The sequence below is a fragment of the Athene noctua genome, chromosome 5 (genome assembly GCF_965140245.1).
Source record: "Athene noctua chromosome 5, bAthNoc1.hap1.1, whole genome shotgun sequence".
Taxonomy (NCBI): Eukaryota; Metazoa; Chordata; class Aves; order Strigiformes; family Strigidae; genus Athene; species Athene noctua.
In genome coordinates, this window is record NC_134041.1 from 62,574,099 (window position 1) to 62,598,285 (window position 24,187).

Below are 24,187 nucleotides of genomic sequence, written 5' to 3' on the forward strand. Positions count from 1 at the left end.
CTTCCTCTCCTACAGCTGCCACAAGCACGACCCCAGCCACCACCCCAACGTCCGCTCCTCCAGGTGGGTCATAATTTCTCCTGTTTTTCTGAACTCTACTTCTGACAACCTTGCTGCGAGAGCAGGGCCAGGCACACGCCCAGTCGAATTAAGCTGAGGGTGCCAGTCCTGTTGCTCTGGAACTCACAGAGCATGTCCAATGCTCCGGCGAGAGAAGGTGCCTGCGTGCTGCAGATTTTTCCCACTTTTTCCCTGTTTCCTCCTTTCCCAGGTGCCTACGTGAGCCTGGTGAACGGCACGAACCGGTGCGAGGGGCGCGTAGAGATTTACCACTACGGGGGCCGGGGCACTGTCTGTGATGACAGCTGGGACCTGAAGGATGCCGAGGTCGTGTGCAGGGAGCTGGGATGCGGCTCTGCTGTTTCTGCACCAACAAGTGCCCGCTTCGGGCAAGGCACGGGCAGTATCTACCTGGACGATGTGCAGTGCACGGGGAGTGAGTCCTCCCTCTTCCAGTGCCGCCACCGTGGATGGGGTGTCCACAACTGTGGCCACCAGGAAGATGCTGGTGTTGTGTGCTCAGGTACCATTGTTTTCCTTCCTAAATACTTGGAGACTTTCCAAATTTGGACCCTGTTGGCCACAACTTTGTAAGCGTTGGAGACTTGTGGATACACTGTGGTTTGCCTTGCTGCCACCATTGAGGAACACCCTGCTGAGTCAGACAAGCTCTCCATGGTCTCAGGGTGGCACCAAAATCTTCAGCAGTGCTTTAAATAATCTGGCCAGGCTCCTCTATCCACAAGGGCCTCACTTGCTCCTTCCTCTTCCTCTCCTACAGCTGCCACAAGCACAACCCCAGCCACCACCCCAATGTCCGCTCCTCCAGGTGGGTCATAATTTCTCCTGTTTTTCTGAACTCTACTTCTGACAACACCAGTTAGAGTCTCCCTGGGTGGATTTGTTGCTCTTGCTGCGAGAGCAGGGCCAGGCACACGCCCAGTCGAATTAAGCTGAGGGTGCCAGTCCTGTTGCTCTGGAACTCACAGAGCACGTCCAATGCTCCGGCGAGAGAAGGTGCCTGCGTGCTGCAGATTTTTCCCACTTTTTCCCTGTTTCCTCCTTTCCCAGGTGCCTACGTGAGCCTGGTGAACGGCATGAACCGGTGCGAGGGGCGCGTAGAGATTTACCACTACGGGGGCCGGGGCACTGTCTGTGATGACAGCTGGGACCTGAAGGATGCCGAGGTCGTGTGCAGGGAGCTGGGATGCGGCTCTGCTGTTTCTGCACCAACAAGTGCCCGCTTCGGGCAAGGCACGGGCAGTATCTACCTGGACGATGTGCAGTGCACGGGGAGTGAGTCCTCCCTCTTCCAGTGCCGCCACCGTGGATGGGGTGTCCATGACTGTGGCCACCAGGAAGATGCTGGTGTTGTGTGCTCAGGTACTATTGTTTTTTCTTCCTAATTCTTGGAGATTTTCTAAAAGTTGCTCCTTGTTGGCTACAACTTGGTAAGTGTTGGAGGGGTGTTGATAGACTGTGGTCTGCATTGCTGCCACTGTGGAGGATCACCCTGCTGAACTCTTCAGGCTCTCATCACTCTTGTGTCAGGGTGGCAGCAACATCCACAGCGGTGTGAGAAAACCTGGCCATGCTCCTTCATCCACACAGGCCTCACTTCTTCTTTCTCTTCCTCCCCTACAGATGCCACAATCACGACCACTGTTCCAACTCCAGCATCTAGCACTCATGGTGTGTCTGCTTTTTTCATCTGTTCAGTGACTTTGTTTTAATATGTTTTAGTTAGTAATATCTAGATTAGAATTTTATCATTTACATGTTTTAATATTGTTGTTAAAGTTTATTACTGGTTCTAGTTTTTTAAATCCTACTTACTGGTCCTTTATGTCATTGAGTTCTATTGCTGGTGGTCAATTTCAAACCATGTTGTTTTGTGGGAAGTCTTTTCTTTCTTGTCTACCTTTTAAGTTATTTCGGCCAGCATCTCTTGCTTTCTCTCAGAAATGCCTATGCCTTAAGCCTATGAAATGCAAAATTGTAAGGGAGAGTCAGAATCCTCTGAAGAGATCATCACAGTTGTAGCCTGGATGAGAAGAGCAGAACAGTTCAGGTTCTCTTGAGATTTAACCTTGTTGCTATGCCTTGTAAATATAAAATGTATTTTCATTTGAATCTAAATGAAAGACATCTATATCTTCTTTTTTTTTTTTTTTTTTTTTCAGCTATAAAATATATTTGTGGTGGCTTCCTTTTTAATTCCTCTGGAACAATTCAGAGTCCTTCTTATCCTTTAAATTATCCAGATAATGCAGATTGTTTATGGCAAATACAAGTAACAAATAATTTCCGCATTATGCTCACATTTGGAAGTATTCAGTAAGTAAACCACATCCTGCCTGGGCAATAAACGGGTCTCAAATCCCAGCTACCACAGTTTCCAAGCACATTTCCCATGTTTATAAGTGATTTATAAATATTACATGGGAATTGTGTGAATTCAGTATCTTATTTTAGTGTTATTCAGCACTTAAAAGCAATGTTTATCAAAAGCATTTTATAATATATTCATGTTTCTTCCTCAGGTTGCAAGGTGGATGCGACAATGACTATATTGAGATCTATGATGGGCCACCCAAGACTTCTCCTCTGCTTGGAAGAATTTGCTCTAACTCTCATCTCACATACACATCATCCTCAAACTTTATGACTGTCAGATTTCAAAGTGACTCCAGATATTCCAGTAGAGGATTTCATGCTGTGTATCAGTCCTTCCCAGCAGACCAGAACACCGGTAAGTTTCCATCCTGTTTGTAATGTTTTCTTTGCTCAGAAACTTTTATATCAGCAACATGGCTTCACTAAGGGCAAATCGTGCCTGACAAATTTGGTGACCTTCTTCTGTGGGGTTACAGCGTTGCTGAATAAGGTAAGAGCAACTGACATAATCTGCAAGGACTTGTGCAAAGCATTTGACACTGTCCCACATGACATCCTTGTCTCTAAATTGGAGAGACATGGACTTGAGGGATGAAGCATACGGTGGGTAAAGAGTTGGCTGGATGGTCGCACTCAAAGAGACAGCTCAACAGATTGATGTCCAAGTGGAGAGCAGTGACGAGTGACATTCCTCAGGGGTGGGTGTTGGGACCGGCGCTGTTTAACATCCTTGTTGGTGACATGGGCAGTGGGATCGAGGCACCCTCAGCAAGTTCACCAACGACCCCAAGCTGTGTGGGGCGGTGACACGCTGGAGGGAAGGGATGTGCCATCCAGAGGGACCTGGACAGGCTGGAGAGGTGGGACATGCAAACCCCATGGAGTTCAATAAGGCCAAGGGCAAGGTCCTGCCCGTGGGTCGGGGCAATCCCCAGCACAAATCCAGGCTGGGCGAGGAGTGGCTGGAGAGCAGCCCCAAGGAGAAGGACTTGGGGGTGTTGGTTGTGGAGAAATTCAGTATGACGCAGCAATGTAGCCCAGGATTACAGTTGGCTTTCTGGGCTGCATCAAGAGAAATGTGGGCAGCAGGTCGAGGGAGAGGGATTTTCTCCCTCTACTCTGCAGGAAGAGACCCTTCCCTGCAGGGCTGGGTCCAGCTCTGAGACACCAACAGCAGAAGGACACGGACCTGCTCGAGCGGGGCCAGAGGAGGCCACGGAGATGATCAGGGACAGGAGCACCCCCTGTGAGGACAGGCTGAGAGAGTTGGGGGGTTCAGCTGGAGAAGAGAAGGCTCCGGGGAGACCTTAGAGCGGCCTCCCAGGGCTGAAAGGGGCTGCGGGAAAGGGGGGAGGGACTCTGGATCAGGGGTGTGGGGATAGGACAAGGGGTCACGGGTTTAAACTGACAGAGGGGAGATTTAGATGAGATGTAAGGCAGAAATTCTTCCCTGTGAGGGGGGTGAGGCCCTGGCACAGGCTGCCCAGAGAAGCTGTGGCTGCCCCCTCCCTGGAAGGGTTCAAGGCCAGGTTGGACGGGGCTTTGGGCAACCTGGGCTGGTGGAAGGTGGCCCTGCCCGGGGCAGGGGGGTGGGACTAGATATTTTTTAATGTTCCTTCCAACCCAAATAATTCTATGACTCTATGATTCTATCCTGATTTTATTTGCTAAATAAGTATTTGTTAATGTTGTTCAAGAAATCCCACAGAGATGACATTCCTACTTGAATTTCATAACTGATTATTGACCAATCACTTTCAGGCAATAATATTTGAATTTTAAAAAAAAATCTTCAAGTATTAAATTAATTGCCTTTAGAGGTTTTCTACAATGGGTAGTCTAAATTAATATTTTTTTCTTATCATATCATTATTCACATGTATTTTTTCTACCTTTGTGGAGAGATTTTCATCGAATCATTGGTTAGAAAGGACCTTTGGAGGCTTCCTAGCCCAACTATTCGAAGTAGAGCTATAGCAAACACCAGGTCAGGTCCATTATGAATTTGTCTTGCTGAGTCTCTAGAAACATTCAAAGGATGAAATCTTCAAAGCCACTTCTCTGAGTGACCTGTTCCAGTACTGTCCTGCCATCTCAGTGAGAAAGTTTATCTAATACACACTCACAACCTCCCCAGGCACAAACAGTGGCCATCACATTTGGGTCTTTTGTTTTTGTAACTGCCTTTCAAGAGGCTGTGTGTTGCTAGTAGGTCTCCGTCATCAGATATCTCTCTTTATCAAAGACCAAACTCTCCCTGGGATCATTGCTTTCTATGTCATGGACTCAGTGAACCATCATGGAGATTGGTTTCAGGATCCTCTCCCACCCAAGTAATGTTTCTGCAAGTCAGTGTGCACGCTTAGCTCTACACCTTTCACAACAGCTTTTGGATTCTTATTCAGGCAAAACTCACACTTAGCATTTTTGTGTGAAGAGTGATACAGGCTCAAGGTCTCAGCAAAAGCCTGTTGTAAGCTCTATATTTTTGTTGGGAGAGTAACCAAAGGTCAGCTGAAGTTTGTCAGAGATTATTGCTTATTCATATCTAAGTCTAAGGTGTAAAAATAACTGGTTTGGCTTATGAATTCTCTCACCTAAAAGGTAGCAGCTATTGCATTTGTTGAAGTTGTAACATGCAAAACATGAAAGCATTATCAAGTACCTGAAATCACTAATAATTCATATTTTCTTCCCTAGCCCTTGTGTGCTTGCCAACCTACATGCGCGCAGTTTTAAACAGAAGCTATCTCCAGTCACAGGGCTACTCGGTGTGGGAAATCAGCTTGTCTGATTCTTGTAGACCAACAATTACCTCAACCGAGGTTATATTCGATGTTCCATACAACGGCTGTGGTACACGTAGACAGGTTGGTGTCAACATATTTTGAAGGGCCCTCCATGTCTGGGCATGGAAATTTAACAGACATTTAGAAAATTGTCATGAATCGCAAAGAGTGTTGTAGCCCACAGGTATTCAAAACACAGAAAAGAGACATGTATTTCTGGAGGCTAAAGTTTGTTAAACATTCTTACTTATTCTTCCTAGGATTTAGTTAATCCTTGTAACTATTTCAGAGTGATGTACAAGAGAACAAAGTATAGGAGAAAGTTAAGCAAATAATCCCATCCAGGATGCTTGGGATTTTTGAGTATGACATGTTCTTTCTGACTAATACTAGGCAGGACCTGATGTATACAAAAGTTCATAGTATACACTGTGAACATGTCTACAGGTGATAATTTTGTACTCATCTCATGTGTCAAATAGAGCAACAATGAAACGATCACCTACTCCAATGTGATAAAAGTGCCTGCTTCTGGTTACATTATCAAGAGGCAAAAAGACCTTAATTTGCATATCAACTGCAAAATGCTCCAGGACACCTGGGTACAAGTAATGTACATTGCTGATAACATCACTGATGTCAGCGAAACCCAGTATGGCAGATACGACGTGAAGTTGACATTCTACAATTCCTCATCTTTCCTGTGGCCAGTGGATGACTTTCCATACTACGTGGACCTGAATCAGAATTTGTTCCTTCAAGCTTCTCTTCACAGCTCTGACCCGAATCTGGTGGTGTTTGTGGACACATGCGTGGCATCACCTGATCCTACCAATTTTAGAACACTGACTTATGAATTGATCAGAAGTGGGTAAGAACTTTCTAAAGGATTACTTTTAAAGTATCTGTATGCATAGTTCTGAAAGCTTAACTTAGGTGATTTAAGGCCAGCATATGCTGGCTGCAATTCTCGATACAAATATATTTATGTGAAAGACCTTCTGGTAAAGCCTGAATAAAAGATAATATGACAGAGAAATGCCATTCAGAAGTTGCAGTCAAACACCGATATTTTATTCAAGAAGGTAATGTAGAATCTGAGGTCTGCATTTCTTTCTGAATTAGATGCATGAAATATAGGGATGTCAATGGCTCTACCTTTCAGTGCATCAGAATTAGAGTTTTGCATCATCACAACTAGAATCCAAAACAGTCTGTTCAAAAAGAAGAGAAAATCCTTAGCCTTTTGTTGCTATTCTAGCAATCTAAAACATTTTACTTAATTTGATACAAAATGCGCCTTTTGGTTTGAAATGGAAAATTTGTGGACTCTTGTAAAGAATACAAAAGAGACAGGGAGCTAGGAGCATAAAAGTGCAGCTCTCAGTGTCCCATTTTGTTCCAGGAATGAAAGACTCATACGAGTTTATTTTGCTTCTGTGCTCGATGGCATCTGAATTTCTCTGCCTCGTGGGAGGGTGTTCACATCAGTAACCTTAGCAGTGGAGTAACCTACTGCTAAGCTGGAGTCCCACCCCCCTGCCATGGGCAGGGACACCTTCCACTAGACCAAATTGCTCAAAGCCCTGTCCAACCTGGCCTTGAACACGAACACTTTTGTGTGTACAAAACAGATCCTCACCTGAAACACAGAAGCCAGCAGAACCACTAGACGTTTTTCAGCTATTCATGTTTACATGAAATTTGTTGATCTATGAAATTTCTGTGCCGTACACATTATTGCGGTAGAGAACACTGCCACTCTTGCTTATTTTTGTCTCTAGTTCTCTTCTTGCCAAAAACACACTTTTTAAAAAAATCCTTCTGAGTTCTTTTATAGTTTTACCTTCTGGATTTCTGTGTAAACTGGAAACGTTGCACGGAGATAGTGTAATAGTGTTTCTATTCATGACAGCTAATCTGTTAATTTTATATCTTGCCAGGTGTGTTAAGGATCCTACCTACTCTTCTTACTATTCATCAGGCAGCAACGTTGCTCGGTTTGCATTTAATGCTTTTTCGTTTCTTAATCGATACCCATCAGTCTACCTGCAGTGTGAGCTGGTGGTGTGCAGGTACAATGACTACTCTTCCCGCTGCTATCAGGGCTGTGTGAGCAGGTTGAAGAGGAATGCAGGCTCTTCCCAGGAAAACATGAATGTTGTTATTGGGCCTGTCCAGCTTCGGGAAACTTATGCTAAAAACAGGAACACTGGTAAGTTTTAAATAACATAAGACTCAGTATATTACTGCATGTTTGCATGTCAGTTCAGACATGAAATCCAGCTCTGAAATATACTTTTGTTAGTTTAATAACTGCAATAATTCTTATGTGGATTTTTTAAAATTATTTTTTATAAAATTGTTTTATAAGGTTTACAAGCTATGTCCTTTCTATCATAGTTTAGATCCATTATTTGTCCTGCACATGTCAAATGGCAATCGATTCAGTTCTGTGGGAAGAAGGATGAGATATAACTCATCTCCCTCCAGGATTTACATTAATTTTTCAAAGCTGTCTGTGCCTGATTGGCATGTCTCTTATTTATCAGCAACCAATCTGTAGATCCCCTTGGAAATGTTGTTACCCAGTGTCCTGTAGCTGCTGTCTGCCCTATCAGAAAACAGCATCTTAGAGTGTAATCATTACAAAATCTTACTTGCTCTTTAATTTCTTGTCATAATCTTTACTTGTTTGGCATGGCCACAGAATCATTTGTGAAACAATGTGTGATAAAAATCTGGTTTCTGATCAGACACAGATTTTAATTCAAGTTCTCTTTGCTTAATTACCTTTGAGATTATCTAGCTCAGGAAAACAAATGTAAGCCTTTCTTTTTCTCATTTATGTACAGAGCTGGTATCTGACATCCAGGAGAAAGGGGAGTCTCAGAGCTCCGTGCCTGCTGCCAGCTCCCACGCTCCTCTGGCTGTGACCATCGTGGTGCTGGTAGCTGCTGTTCTCACGGTGGGAGGATTTCTTCTGAAGCGTAAACTGCAGGAACCCATCCCGTACCAGATAATGTGAGAGGCAACCCAAGACTTGCAGGTGGAAGGATATTTTCACCAGCCATCTGGGTTTTTTTTTTTCATCTGTGTAGAGGGCAACTCTTGCTTGACTATTCCACAGCAGACCTTGTTTGAAGAATGTACTGTGTCAAGATAGCACCCGGTGTTACCATGAACTGAACTTATAAAGGAGCCTGACTTTAAAATCCTCTAGTCCAAACACACCTAAGGTCTAAAGAAAGGTTAATTCTTCCATCCCAGCATCCAAATAACCTACTGTCTTCAGTGCTGGACATTTCAGAGCATCTCATTTGAGCTCCTGATTGAGTGTCTTTTCTGAGAAGACTGATTTAGGTGACTTGAGAAAGAAAAACTGACTTCTTTTGCCATTGCTGATATGAAGATAAAACACCTGTGTAGCACTGTGTGATACTCTGGAAAGTAGCCCAAGAAAAATGTTTCTTTGCAGTAAAACCATTTCCATAACAAGTCATAAGGGAAAATGCATGTAAGGAATTTCTCCTGTACAGCATTTGATATTTTGGGGGGCATGGTTCTTCACAATTACATGTTTCTCTGAGAAAATGTAGGCCATTTATAAGACAGAGGATGAACATAACCAAATTTGTTCTGTAAATGTGTAATTAAAAAAAGCACAAAAGCAAGCACCTTTTGAGCAATGCTTTTTTGTGTACTTGCAAGCATGCCACCTATGTGTTTGAACTCCCAGCTAATGCATGATCAGGTTGGAGAACGTGACTTCTGACAAAGTGCCTTTGCCAATCAATGATTTCTGCTCTTGTTCTTACGCATTTCTACACCTGCAATGGCGCGGAGAGGGAAGAATATACATAAGTTGCCGTAAGGGTGACCTGTCTCCTATCCCCATGTGAAAACAAAATAAAAACAATAGTAAAGGAAGAATCTCTTTAGAAGAAGGTACTTCCTACAGGTGGGAAGGTCATTGGTATTTGATTGAGAAATGCTCTTCTTTAGATTTACTTGTTTTCTAGCCAGCTATGAAAAAGTTCATTAGGAGCAGCATAATGTACTATGTGTGAGGTGAGCCAGACACAAAGTAGTGACGTGTGAGGAAGGTGAACTCTACTCTAGGGTGACATCCTGACCTGACGAGGAGGATGCAGCCAGCTCTGACAGGAATCATCATTACAGCCTGTACCATTTCTTCCTTCAAGCTGCCTTTTCCTGGTGACTCCAAGCAGGCCTCTTGTCGCTGTGCTGTGGAGAAGGTACTATACGAGGAGGGACAGGCATTGCACACAGAAAGCTGAAGTGAATTTTGTTGTCTACACATGAGGAAGAAGTATAGATGGTCCTCCTCTCCTCTGCCTATGGCCAACTTTGAAAGGCAGAGCAATCCAGGAGGCTGACCTGAATTTCATCTAGTGGATTTAACTCTCAGCAGTAGAAAGTTCTGATCCTCTTGCACCCCAAATGCAAATCGATTTGCAATGATATGCTTCACATGACACAGGCAACAGAGCCCAAAAGACCATCAAGGATCCCGGTAAATTAGACTAAACTGTCCCATTGCATCAGAACACATGAATTCAGATTATCATGCCTTTACACAGAAGTCTGTGGATACCCTTATTTCAGTGTAGGGACTTTCTGAGAGTTCACAGGTGAAAGCTGATTAATCTTTGTCCTTTCACTGGTTTTCCTCTGGACCTCACAAAAGCCAGTATGTCTGCAAAAGTCTCCTAACGATAGTCAGCAGAAGAGAAAGTCCTTTCAAAATTCAGTGGAGCTGCTTTCAGAGTAATGTGCTGAGAAACAATTCGGTCTGCCTGACATCCTAGAGAACAAAAAGTATTACCGCAAGAGACTTATCTAGCTAATGGGAAGGATGAAAACCTGTGCTGTATGGTATTTGCATTAATTAATTAATTCAAATTAGTCAAAACGTACAAGTGATGAGTGACGTCCTCAGGGGGGGGTGTTGGGACCGGCGCTGTTTAACATCCTTGTTGGTGACATGGGCAGTGGGATCGAGGCACCCTCAGCAAGTTCACCAGCGACCCCGAGCTGTGTGGGGTGGTGACACGCTGGAGGGAAGGGATGTGCCATCCAGAGGGACCTGGACAGGCTGGAGAGGTGGGACATGCAAACCCCATGGAGTTTGGCAAGGCCAAGGGCAAGGTCCTGCCCGTGGGTCGGGGCAATCCCCAGCACAAATCCAGGCTGGGCGAGGAGTGGCTGGAGAGCAGCCCCGAGGAGAAGGACTTGGGGGTATCAGTGGATGGAAAACTGAGTGTGAGCCAGCAACGTGCGCTGGCAGCCCAGAAAGGCCCCGTGTGCTGGGCTGCACCCAGAGCAGGGTGGGCAGCAGGGCGAGGGGGGGATTCTCCCCCTCTGCTCCGCTCTGTGAGACCCCCCTGCAGGGCTGGGTCCAGCTCTGGGGCACCAACAGCAGAAGGACACGGACCTGCTCGAGCGGGGCCAGAGGAGGCCATGGAGATGCTGGGGGGGCTGGAGCCCCCCCTGTGAGGACAGGCTGAGAGAGTCGGGGGGTTCAGCTGGAGAAGAGAAGGCTCCGGGGAGACCTTAGAGCGGCCTCCCAGGGCTGAAAGGGGCTGGGGAAAGGGGGGAGGGACTCTGGATCAGGGGTGTGGGGATAGGACAAGGGGTCACGGGTTTAAACTGACAGAGGGGAGATTTAGATGAGATGTGAGGCAGAAATTCTTCCCTGTGAGGGGGGTGAGGCCCTGGCACAGGCTGCCCAGAGAAGCTGTGGCTGCCCCCTCCCTGGAAGGGTTCAAGGCCAGGTTGGACGGGGCTTTGGGCAACCTGGGCTGGTGGAATGTGGCCCTGCCCGTGGCAGGGGGGTGGGACTGGATGATCTTGAAGGTCAGTTCCAACCCAAACCGTTCTGTGATTCTAGGATTTATCTATTCCTACTGTGCAGAGATTATCTGATGATCAAGGTATCTAGAAATATATAGATCTTTAAATTTTGTAGTAAAGAATTAATTAGTGAAGAATGTAGTCAATGATTAATTAATGTCTTGTTCATTTACCTGGGCAGTTTGATATGTCTTTTTCACTTGAACCACCTAGGAATCACTTTCGTGTTCCCTTTCCTCCCCACCCTTTCCAGTTATTACAAGAGTTTGGAGAAGAATTGCTATCCATCACTTACTCTTGCTTCACTGATTACAGTGTTTGATTGGTCAGTCAAATATACAGAATTTTTTCTGCTTCTTGCCAGATGTCAAAACCAGAAGAATATGAATAGTGAATACCAAGTGTTGCGTACATTTCCTCATTCATGTGCGAATCTGGATGTTTGAATAAAGATGAAACATATTTACCCTTCTCAACGTCCACTTTCAAGGCTTCCAACATTTTCTTTGGCCTCTTGTGTTTTGTACTTCCTTCTTCCATTCCAATAATTCTGACCTTTGTGTAAAGACCTTCTAAGTAGTTCTTTTTTTACCTTGGGCTTCTGGACTTGAGTTTTCATCCTTGATGTCTGTCCCTGGAGGCAGTAAATACATACATGGCAACAATTGTGCCATGAATTTTGACTCCTGATAATGCCATCCAAGACTTGATGGCTGTAGAGGTAGGAATCAGGTAAAGAACAATATTCTGGCTCTTCATTGTTATAATGGTCATCAACTTTTTCTCATTAAATGGTTAGAACACAGAAACAGAGAAAAGCAACCAATCTGGCACGAGAGTGACGAATGATAATTAAGCAGTATTTCATGTTGTGGAAAAGATCTGGGTTCATTCTTTAAAGAATAACGCAGCTGTAATTGTCACTATGTGAAATTAAGCAAGAAAAATATTAAGAAAAATTCTTAATCGAAATCTGAACCTTTATTTCCCCCTTTTGATGGTTCAAAGGATCAAAGGAAATTTTAGAATAATGTGAAGCCGCAACCTGTGTAATTTACTAAACTATGCATAAAATCCACTGATCTTTCTGCACAGTTTTCACAAAATATTACCAGCTGACCCTAATTCTCTTGACACTTTCTTCCATTCTAACAGTGTCTCGGTGAATAGAGTTTTGACCTGAACTTAAAAGTGCCAAAAAGGAACAGAGCTGGAGGTTTTGATTTCAACAGCTAGGTTCTTCAGAGACTCCTTAGTCATGAACATGACCACCAGGTCTTATTTTATTTAAAGTTTTAAGAATGAATATGACTCCCCAGGGAGACTTGCCACACTAGTTGGCACCAAGTTATGAAGTTTTTTTATTACTTTGCTGGAGGAAGTGTATTTAAGTTTCAAGATTCCACTAGCTCCCCCAGACCTGCCAAAGAATCTCCCCATAAAAGCAAAATACTGAGATTAATCAACCAGAATTGAAAGGTATCTTTGGATAGGAGCTCATTTTCTTTGAAGATGAGATGATTGTGAAACCTATGGTAGCATAAATATTTCCTTCCAGGCAGTGGAAAGTGTTACTCTTGAGATATTATCTTTCTGCAAAAGCCAGGAAGTTACAAAATCTTAAATAACAAATGAAACATATTTTTGTTTCGGATCATGGGGCTTTTGTTGGTTTATTGTTCTCCTGTAGAAAGAGAAACCTATACAGCCACTCCCCTTCAGAAATAGAGACTATATATTCTGACGGTACTTTCTGTCAACACCACTTGATGACATGGGTACCACTAAGATTTTGACATGGCTACTCTTGCTAGGTCCAGCAATTCTGGAGGTCAAATCAGGTAAAGCACTTCAACTTGTTCCAGAGTGCATAAAAAATATATATAAAGACTACTTGGGGTCCTCTCTGTTGATTCTGTAAATAAAAATCACAGTCATGTTGATATCGGTTTGGGTGAAAGATTAAAGGGGAAATTGGAAGAAAGAGATAGGACAGTTTCGTTCTAAAATTATGAACTAATCATCAGAGGGAATAATAAGAATGATTTAAACCATTTATTGGAGCTCGTTTTGCTGCCACACGGTCGTACTTGTCTTAGTGCCTTGTATCATTGTGAGAATTGTGTCTGTGAGTACGTTATGAATGAGTAATTGTTCCAGTTTCAGAAATCTGCTCTAAGAATTACAGGACAACGTATTTATTTTTTTAAATGTATATTTATTCCAGGGTATATGCATGCATACATATGGTATATGTTCAATATCGCTTGTATTATTTGATGCTTCTTAATCTTATGTACAATTTAACAAAATATAACAAGAAGTTAGTTTTCATAATTTAGCACTGGATAAATGAGGGACTTCTAAAAATAATGAAAGACATGAAACACTTTTAGTTCAACTTTTTTTTGGTCATTGGCTTTTTCTTTTGTATGATTGGTTTCTATCTCCTAAGTTATTTAGGTGACTATGTATAGTCCTATGTATAGACTTAGGTGACTGTGTATAGTCCTATGTGTATCCTAAAATGATTTTTCTAACTAATTGTTTAAGCATCATTATGATAATTTATATTGTCATCTGCCACCTCATCCAGTTTTCTTCATCTGTCTTCTGCTTGTCTGGTGATAAACCATCTCACCCTGGCAGCTCTAGTTTTTCTCTCTGTTTCCTGGCTCAGAGTAAGTGCTGTATTTGTATAATCACAGGCTTTTGTCTTTCTGACACCTTTAAAGTGTGAGGCAGGACGCAACCTATCTAATTACATGCCCAGCTGATGGTTATGCTCTCACAGTGATGACAGACCCTGAATGAAAGCAAATAAAACTGTTTTAGCTCAGCTTTAATTTCCTAATCCCACTCTGACTTTTTGCCAGGTTTGCTGTTTCACTTCTCAAAAATCCTGTAAGTGTGGTTCAAAAATGTGCATGTCCAAGTAGATATTTGAAGAAACAAATTAGATATAAGTCAAGGGGCACTTTCATAGCTTCTCCCTTTGAACTGCCAGTTAAATGCATACAAACAGAGACAAATTTGGTTTGACACTGTTTTTTGTTTGACTGTTCTTCTAGTCCAACAACAAAGAATTAGATTTGGTGAAGAAATCCTAGAGCTGTTAACATCTCAAATATGTTTTGCTTTGGATGCCTCTTCAGTGTTTAACAACAAACTAAACATGCTTTTGGCAGAAATGCAAAGTATAACAAATGCATTGCGCATGTTCCGATTTCCAATGTGTAAATACTGCAAATTTAAATTACAACATTTATTTGCTCACTTACACTTAGTGGTAAAGTCTTTAATAAACTTCTTCATCAAAAATGAATCTCTAAAATCAGGATTTTTATACTGTTCACTGCAGAATGTCTAAACAAGCTCAATCAAACAGGGAAGCAGGTTGCCTTTATCAGAATGAATGCAGTAATCATATGGATACATGATAGGCGATTAGGTGTTTCTTTATTTAAAACTCTAATAACATTTTACTGGCATATAAAAAAATGAAGCCACTGGATTCCTATTGAATTTTTTATAATCCCGTTGAGAACACTGTCCGTTCTGTTGAACACTCAGCGGAATTCTTCAGCTACAATTATTCTTAAAAACTATAGGATTTGTTTGTGATGTGTGGACTTTAGGTTCTTAAAAGTCTCCTAAAAATTTTAGAGCAAGAAGAGAAATTCTGGTTAAATTACATAAACCAGAGAGAAAAATAAAGAATGGCTATTGTTTTCTCTAAAAATCTATAGTTTTTATGAAGGATTCGTTTGGCCTAATTCTGGCATCATTTTAAGCAAAGTCGTGCTTGTTGTCCTTCAGTAGAGCATAATAGCTCACGAATTGCAACTCATTTGCCTGATAATTTTTGTATGGCAGCACTGTAGCAGCACCATGAGCATATGTTTAGGAAAAAGCCATGGTCTTGGCTGTCCAAGGTGCATCTTGCTGTGTCCCTGAAGCCTCAGTGATCTGCTTGAGCCACTGCTCTGCTTTGCCCCCCTGCACCCAGGTCAGCAGAGGCTTTGTACATCACGGAGGAGTGCTACACAGACATGCTTCTGGTAAGACACAGGGGGAGGGCAGGAAAGGTGTGCTGTACACCCTAAATTCCAGTAGGAGTCAATGCAAATTGTGACATCTCCTTGTTCTTTAATAAAACATTCTGACAGCAATTAATAAAAGAAATACATAAACACGAAGTGTGTTCTTAAAACATGACGTTCTCTTCCTATTAACAAAGTGAAAAAAAAAAAAAGTGCTATTTTCTTAATGCAGTTTTACTTAGATTTCATTCAGAGACTGAAATTAATTGTATCTCCTTTGTTTTCCTGTTATTCTTTTTTTATTATTATTAAAGAATTTCCCTTCTTGCTGTATTGGATTGTGCTTAGCCTGCCGTCTAAATTTTCTGTAGAAATCTTACATAAAATGTATGCAGCTGATGTTGAGATCTGGAAGAGAGGAAGAAAAAAGGTATCACCTCTGTCCTCACAGACATTTGATATTGGGCTGGGCAAGAACCTACTAGGAACGATGGGGCAAGAGGAGAGAACAGATGACTTTTTAAGGTCACTTCCAGCTCCTTTATCTGACCGTTTGTGTTCAATTCCCTCTCTCCCAAAGCGACCGGTCTCCAGCTGGTGAATGGAAGGCACAGATGTGAAGGTCGTGTTGAGCTCTCCTACAGAGGCCAGCCGGGGACAGTTTGTGACGATCTCTGGGACCTTTCCGATGCCCAGGTTGTGTGCAGGCAGCTGGGATGTGGCCAGGCCATGGCAGCTCCAGGACATGCTTACTTTGGGCAAGGCTCAGGCGCTATCCTGCTGGACAACGTGCAGTGCAGTGGAAATGAGGTCTCCTTGTTGCACTGCAATCACTCTGGATGGAGGATACACAACTGTAACCACTACGAAGATGCTGGTGTTGTCTGTTCAGGTGCTGTCGCATTTTTCTTTTCTAAATATTTTTCCTATATATTGCACTCAACATACGTGTGTCAGCATGGGGATATGCAGACGTTCTCCTCCTGAGATAACATTTTATTCATTCAAGTCATATGGTTGAAAGCTATACCAGTTATACCAGACATATGTCTATCTTGCTTTCTACTTTATTATTAAGAATTTTCTATCTGTGGAAGGGCACACTCCCTCTGAAAAGCCCTGTTCTCAGGAAGCAGAGTCTGATCTTCCAACAGCCCTGTCTTTTCACTCTGATGATTCTGCAGGTCCAGCATGGTACTTATGTTTTTCTCACTAGGTTAGTATACAAACTGTGCTTGGTCACTCCATGAAAAGTAATTAAAAACCCCAAGGATCAGGTATGCATTGCAACACGCAGAATTTTTATTCCAGCTAATCAGCCAGCAGTGACAAAGAGAATAAGGAAATAAGTTTAAATTAGAGGCAAAGCTATGTCTGATAGGTCATGTTCCTCAGGGAGGAATGGGGTTAGGTGAAACCCATCGCAAGCCCAAATGCATTCATTATGGGCAATACTAATTTCACAGGCACAACCTAAACTGCCATAGCTGACAATTCACGTTGCACTGCTTCTGTATTGAAGTTTTCCTTCAAGTTTAGGTCCGTTAATATTATTTTCTTTTAGAAATAGCCATCCACTGTGTCACTTTGCTGTTTTCTGATTTTACTTTCCCCTTATTTCTTAAGAAAAGGTAGTGTATTTGTAAGTTATTTTCTTCCGTATTAACAACAGATCATCATGAACTCGGATATCACTGACGGCAACAGGTTGTTCAGGTGTTTTATATATATTTCAGTTTTCCGTATGTACGGGGTGTGGCTCAACTGGAATTGGATTTCCCGTATAGCAGTCCTCACGGCGCTGTGGTTTATACTGGGAGCTGGCAGGGTGTTGGCAGCACCCTGGTGTGGTGGCTACTGCTGAGTGGTGCTTACACAGCACCAAGGCTCTTTCCGACATTTTCCCCCCAGTGGGACGGGGTGGCCAAGATCTTGGGAGGGGACACAGCCAGGACAGCTGACCCCAACTGACCCAAGGGATATTCCAGACCATGTGATGTCTGCTCAGTATAAAGCTGGGAGAAAGGAGGAAGGGGGTGGGGTCACCCTTGGTCCTCCGAGGCAACCACTCCGCGTATGGGAGCCCTGCTCCTGAGAACCCACATCGCCTCTCCATGGGAAGTAGAGAATAAATCTGTTTTCTTTTGCTTCCGCACGTGGACCTTTGCTTCGCTTTGCTTTTGTTTTACCCACAAGGGTTGGTCTATCTTATTTTCTTTCCCCTCTTTGCCCTGTTGAGAAAACAAGGGGAAAAGGGAGGGGGGGGAAGTGATAGAGCGACTTGGTGGACACCTGGCATTTAGCCAAAGCCAAACCACCAGTCTATTTAGTCTGACGGAGGGTGGAGGTTAACAGTAGACTATCGTGGCCTGAATGAAGTGACGCCACCACTGAGTGCTGCTGTACCAGATACATTAGAGCTCCAATATGAACTGGAGTCAAAGGCAGCCAAGTGGTACGCCACAATCGACATTGCCAATACATTCTTTTCAATTCCTTTGGCAGAAGAGTGCAGGCCACAGTTTGTTTTCACGTGGAGGGGTGTCCAGTATACCTGGAATTGACTGCCCCAGGGGTGGAAGCACAGTCCCACATTGGGCGCCAAAATAGACTGTGATGGCTGGGAGCAGACACCACATCAGTCAGTACCTTTCCCTGCTGTTACCACCTGGTAACCGCTTTCAAGAAAAATTTTCAATTGGCTGTTACCCACCTCCATTCTCTCCATTTACCTCAGTCAAGATGGAGTATGCCATCAGAGTAATTTGTCTTGGTTTTACTTCATCCTTGAGGAACTGGGCTTGTAGCTAACACACAGATGTACCCACTGCACAAGCATGGTACTCATGTGGATGTGTTTTTCCTCTGTATCCACAGGAAACACCACTACAGAGCCAATGAACTTCACAGTGCCAATAATCTCAACATTGGAGACAACCTCCATAGCGGAGATAGGCACCACAGAACCAATGACCTCTCTAGCAGAGACAAACATCACAGCATCGTCAAACCTCATAGCAGAGACGACCCCCTTAGTGAAGATGACCACAACAGCATTAATGACTCCCACAGTGGAGACAACCTCCCTAGCAGAGACAACCTCCACAGCAACAATGATCCCCATAACAGAGACAACCTTCCCAGCAGAGACATCCTCCCCAGCAGAGGTGACCACCACAACAGAGACGACCATCCTAGCAGAGAGGTTCTTCCCAATGGAGACATCCTCCCTGGCAGAGACAACCACCACTGCGCCAACAGCCCCCACAGCAGAGACAACCACCCTAGCAGAGGTGACCACCACATCAACAACGGCTACCACAGCCGAGGGGAGCACACCAGGTAACTCTGTGCACTCTCACTGGTCTCCTTGGTGCCCTTGATCTCCCTTCCCAGAACTGAAAGCACTGGAGGGTGTCTCCCATCCCTGGGCCACTCCAGTTAGGCCATTCCTGTCACCCAAGTACACACGGAGGATGCTGGCAGATCATGGAGGAGAGCTGGTAAACTGGGGGGCTTAGGCTTGAGGCCAGGACCTCTGTAGCCATTGCCAGTGAAGGAAACTGTTCAGAGAGGGATTTCCTCTCACTGTAACTGGGGAATTGCAACAGGGGATCATTTTGCCTCCACCCCTCCAGTTCCTCCGTAGTTATTACCTAGACATGCTCTGGGCTTTGGATGTTACTGGAAAAGACAAAGCTGCTGCATCAAAAGTTTTGCAATGCGAGTTTGATCTCCATGGGCATGTGATTCTTGCCCAGGGAGCAGATGGCTGCATGCAACAGAGAAGTAATGATGGTCATTTTGATTGAATGAAAGACCTCCATATGCTGTGAAGTGCCATAGAACAGGGGTTCCTTGAAGATGGGTGACTCTGGGGTGCATGACAGGTGCCTGACTCTGATCTGAGCCTTTCTCATTGACACCAAATTCTTATTTGAATCCGTAGCTCAAAGGACCACCAGAGACTGGCCATATTCAACAGGTAATTCATGCCCACCAGACACATCCCTGGTCTTGCATCAACCATGCAAGCTCCCTGCAGTAGGGGCCCACCTGGGGACAGCAGGGTGCCAGGCTGGAGAGCCCTAACCCAGTACCATGTGCCCTGTCCCAGGCACCCGCCTGCGGCTCTCCGGTGGGAGGAACGGCTGCGAGGGCCGCGTGGAGCTGTACAACGGCGAAGGCAGCTGGGGGACGGTGTGCGACGACATGTGGGACCTGAGGGATGCCCAGGTGGTGTGCCGGCAGCTGGGCTGCGGCCAGGCCGTGGCCGCCCCGGGCAGCGCGCGCTTCGGCCTCGGCTCCGGGAGCATCTTCCTGGACGACGTGCAGTGCCGCGGGGACGAGCCCTCCCTCCAGAGGTGCAGGCACAGGGGCTGGGGCGTGCACAACTGCGGGCATGTGGAGGACGCCAGCGTCATCTGTGCAGGTGCGTGGGCAGCAGAGGCCACCGGCCCTCACACAGACCCCAGCGGGTGGGTTTCGGTGCCCTCCCTTGGGAGCAGCCGTGCTCACCTCCCCTGGTACAGCCGGGGACAGCAGTGAGCCGGGGGCTTTGCTGCCTGGTGCTGGAAGCCCATGTCATGGAAAAGCCCCTGGTTTTCACACAGGGAGCACAGCAGGCTCTCCACGCTCACAGCTCTAGCTGCTCATTGTGGTGGCAAAGAGCAGGATTGTGGGATCCTGGTGTGGGGTGGAGCGGACAGAACTGGGACACATCAGGCCGGTGTTTGGATGGGGGATGGCAGGAGAGAGCCCCATGGTCTCTTCCCCCATTAGTGCTCCATCCTTGCCCACTGCCATTGCCACGAGCCTGCTGCATATACTGCCCTGTCATTCACTCTATCTTCTTCCCTGCAGCTCTGCATTCGACCCCTCCTGCTGCATGGCCGAACACAGCAGGTAATTTGGCTCCATCCAGCTTTTTTCCAGCCTTGCAGTGAGCCCCAGCCTGGCATGAAAGGAGAGGAGGGGGGACTTGATGGCCTGTACCTGCCAAGTGCAGGGCTACTGCTCTGTTTTGCCTGTGAAATCTCCAGGGTGCACAAGTGGTTCGCCACAGGGCATGAGCCACGGTCAAGGTGTACAAAGGTTTTTTCTGCAAATGTCCCAGGCATCCGCCAGGCAGCTCATAAGACCCCCAGGCAGGTCTCTGCTCATTATGCATCTGCATTCTGCTAGCCCAGGGTCTTCCAAAGCTCCCCTTTCATTCACTTCATCTTTTCCCCTGCAGCTCTGCATTCATCCCCTCCTGCTGAATGGCTGTACCCATCAGGTAATTTGGGCCCACCCAGCTTTTTCCCAGCCTTGCAGTGAGTCCCAGCCCAGCACGAGAAGAGCGGAGGGGGGACATGATGTCCTGTGCCTGGGTGCATGTTACTGCTCTGCTCTGCCTGGGACAGCTCCAGGGTGCACGAGTGGTTCCCCTCAGGGGATGGGCCACGTTCAAGGTGTGCAAAGGGTTTTTTCTGCAAATATCCCTTTGCCCCAAGCATCCCCCAGGACCCCCAGGGAGCACCCATGGACCCCCCATGGACCCGCAGCTGGTCCCTGCTCATTGTGCATCTGCTTTCTGCACCCCCAGGGTCTTTCCTCACCCACCACACTCCCCTGGGCCCTTTGGCTCTGCCCCACGCCAGTTCATGGTCACTGTGGCCAAATCCCCAACAGAGTCGGGGAGGTGGGGGCCATGTGTGCCAGGCTGGAGAGCCCTAACCCAGTGCCATGTGCCCTGTCCCAGGCACCCGCCTGCGGCTCTCCGGTGGGAGGAACGGCTGCGAGGGCCGTGTGGAGCTGTACAACGGCGAAGGCAGCTGGGGGACGGTGTGCGACGACATGTGGGACCTGAGGGATGCCCAGGTGGTGTGCCGGCAGCTGGGCTGCGGCCAGGCCGTGGCCGCCCCGGGCAGCGCGCGCTTCGGCCTCGGCTCCGGGAGCATCTTCCTGGATGACGTGCAGTGCCGCGGGGACGAGCCCTCCCTCCGGAGGTGCAGGCACAGGGGCTGGGGCGTGCACAACTGCGAGCATGGGGAGGACGCCAGCGTCATCTGTGCAGGTGCGTGAGCAGCAGTGGTCTCAGGTCTCCCATCACGCTCCTGGCCCTCTGTCCCTTGTCCCCTGTGTTCCCATGCCCCCCTCAGCACCATCCCTGCCACGTTACCCTATTCCCCACAGTGAGTTCATATCTGTGCCCTAGCACCTTTGTCCTGAGACACATGTCTCATTTTTGTCTCTTCTTCCTCCATACCCACAGGTCCTCCAGCCACCCCGACACCTCCCTCAGGTAATGCTCTTCTGTGGCTCTTTTCACCTTCTTAATCTGTGGGCTGTCTCCTTGTTTTCCTGGGTTTAATTTGATTTTTGTTTCATAGAATCATAGAATGGGTTGGGTTGGAAGGGACCTTAAAGACCATCTAGTCCCAACCCCCTTCCACCAGCCCAGGTTGCCCAAAGCCCCGTCCAACCCAGCCTTGAACCCTTCCAGGGAGGGGGCAGCCACAGCTTCTCCTGTCAGCCTATTCCAGTACCTCACCACCCTCATAGGAAATAATATCCTTCTTCTATATAATCTGAATCTCCCCTCTTTCATTTTAAAGCCATTACCCCTCATCCTATCCCTACACTCCCTGACAGAGTCCCTCCCCAACTTTCCTGTAGATCCTCTTTAAGTACTGGAAGGACTGTTCTATGGCAATGTCACTTTAAATTTGCATGATATTTCTCAGACTGACTGTGATATCCCCTTGCTTTTCAGTGATGCTTATTTTGCAGTTATGCTGTCCGGCTGTGGGCAAGCCGTTTCCTCGTTGGGCTATTCAACTGGGTCAAGGCTTAGGAAATGTTGTCTGTATCTCTCACTTTTAACCACATACTTCAGTATTGGCAGGGTGGTGTTCAAGTATTTCCATGTGTAATTTTTGTCTTTTCTGCTTACTACTGCAGTTATGGTCTTCAGTCTGCTATTTATGACTTAGAAAGATTTTAGATTTATAGCTTGACCATTCACAATAGAAAATAGTACAAAAGTGAAGGTGCTTGATAGCCCGTCCAGTCTGATCAGAGGAAGGTGCGGTGTCTGGGTACAGTTGATGCTCCCAAGTTTGGAATTTCCCAAGAACCCCAAAATTCTGAGGCAGGGAGGAGTGTGTTGCACTGAGGGTTGTTCGTGTACAGGAATATAAAATGGGGCGTGTTGGGTTTATGTGTCACATCTTGTAGAATATAAGTTCAGAGTTTGTGCTCACCTTCCTATAAGGAAAACTTTAGGATTATCTGTGTGTTTAATATAAGAGTTATATGTCATTCATGCTGGCAGGGACATGAAAGCTTTTTGCTTCTATGCATATAGGAGAAATGAAATATATTTAAGACTTGGCCCAGCAGCCTGGAGTGATTATTTCAGTCTGAGACCAAAAATTACAGGGTTTCCTAGAAGACTTGAAACATATTTATCCTCCAAAGTCCTTAGGGGAATAAATAGAAGCAGCAGAGTAACTGAGGGGATGCTGTCTGTTCAGAGAGGTACTTCCATTTTGACTGTCATGACACGTCCCAGAATCAGACCCCAGTTGCAGAATGGAGAGACCAGAGCAGAAGACATCAGAGTGTTACCAGCCCAGCCTGAAGAGGGTGGCCTGACACCGTGGATGTGACAGGGAATCCTGAATCCAATAATAAAGTAAACCTAAAGATTAAACAAATATTTGTTTTGATTTGGGTCATACAGAATATCACCTACAGTCATTGGGAGACCTGCTTTTCAGCAGCTGTAAGTACAGTTTTGTAGAGGTTACCATAAGTAAATTCTCTTCCATTTCTTTCTGCAGCACCTTATTTTTGTGGTGGCTCAATCTCAAATTCCTCTGGGTTGCTGCAGAGTCCCTTCTACCCTGGAAATTATCCAAACAATGCTGACTGCGTGTGGGAAATACAAGTAGAGAACAATTTCCGTGTTATGCTCACATTTAGAGATATTGTGTAAGTAAAACATTGATTCCCTGGGCAAATAACAAAGTAAAAAACTTGTCTGAGAAGTTTGAAAACTTATTTGAAACAGACAACCTACCTAGTTTTAAAGATACTTTCCATAACATCCAGCAGTTGGAAGACAAGAACAAAATCTGGTTTACTGTGGTATTTTCTACTCAAAATTTCCTGCTACAGCTACATACAAAATGAATACCTCTGCCCTGAAAACTTTAAGTGCTGAAAGATTTTATCACGTGTCATGCAGTTAAATGAGAGTTTCTGAAATGCATTTGACAAGGTGCTGACGTTTGTTCACCAGGATGCAAAGCAGCAGATGCCAGTATGACTACGTTGAAGTCTATGATGGGCCTCCACACTCTTCCCCACTTCTTGGGAGACTTTGTTCTGGTTCCTTTCCCACGTACATATCGTCTTCAAACATGATGACCGTTCGCTTTCACAGCGATTCTAGATACACTTTCAGAGGGTTTCAGGCTCACTACTCCTCCATTCCAGCAGATCACAACACTAGTAAGTTCCTGCTTGATGTTTCTCAATGGACAAGCCTGTTTATTGCTTTTGTTTGAAAAAAGAAAAAAAAAATTGTGTATATTTAAAGATGTTAGGGAAATGAGATTATGTGTGTGAAATAAGATGGGTTGGTGTGTGAACTACCTATCTTCTAAATTAAGAAAAAAAAAATCAATATTTGGTTCAATTAGAAACTTTAATCATTAACAAATTCCTGAAGTCACTAATATATTCTTTCTTCTTCTTCTTCTACCAGCCCTTCTGTGCTTGCCCGACTACATGCATGCAGTGGTTAGCAGAGACTATCTCCAGTCTCAAGGCTACTCGGCACAGATGGTCACCCTGAACGACAGTTACTGTAAACCAACAGTCACATCACACGAAGTGATATTCGACATTCCCTACAATGGCTGTGGGACCATACGAGAGGTACGTTCCCCGCTGTGCACACTGAATTGCAGGACCCGCTTTGGAAAGGGCCATGAAAGGGCCATTGTGGTGCTAAGAAGTCAACCAACA

At 45.4% G+C, this 24,187-nt stretch overlaps 2 protein-coding genes across 2 annotated transcripts in view; both read left to right on the forward strand.

The window, feature by feature from the left end:
* DMBT1 (deleted in malignant brain tumors 1) overlaps window positions 1-8,274 on the forward strand; it is a 37,887-nt gene extending 29,613 nt beyond the window's left edge. The window contains 10 exon segments of the mRNA XM_074908041.1: window positions 16-63; window positions 272-667; window positions 1,132-1,443; window positions 1,705-1,752; window positions 2,244-2,397; window positions 2,604-2,812; window positions 5,158-5,327; window positions 5,729-6,117; window positions 7,190-7,461; window positions 8,102-8,274. Of these exon segments, the coding sequence (XP_074764142.1) occupies window positions 16-63; window positions 272-667; window positions 1,132-1,443; window positions 1,705-1,752; window positions 2,244-2,397; window positions 2,604-2,812; window positions 5,158-5,327; window positions 5,729-6,117; window positions 7,190-7,461; window positions 8,102-8,274 (2,171 nt within the window).
* Window positions 8,275-12,897: 4,623 nt separating this feature from the next.
* Window positions 12,898-24,187, forward strand: part of LOC141961240 (scavenger receptor cysteine-rich domain-containing protein DMBT1-like) — a 44,834-nt gene continuing 33,544 nt past the window's right edge. Inside the window, exons 1-10 of the mRNA XM_074908042.1 lie at window positions 12,898-12,964; window positions 15,747-16,058; window positions 18,044-18,508; window positions 19,116-19,151; window positions 19,284-19,602; window positions 20,890-21,224; window positions 21,423-21,452; window positions 22,996-23,146; window positions 23,457-23,668; window positions 23,925-24,097. Coding sequence (XP_074764143.1) covers window positions 12,898-12,964; window positions 15,747-16,058; window positions 18,044-18,508; window positions 19,116-19,151; window positions 19,284-19,602; window positions 20,890-21,224; window positions 21,423-21,452; window positions 22,996-23,146; window positions 23,457-23,668; window positions 23,925-24,097 — 2,100 coding nt within the window. The remainder of the gene's footprint in view (window positions 12,965-15,746; window positions 16,059-18,043; window positions 18,509-19,115; window positions 19,152-19,283; window positions 19,603-20,889; window positions 21,225-21,422; window positions 21,453-22,995; window positions 23,147-23,456; window positions 23,669-23,924; window positions 24,098-24,187) is intronic.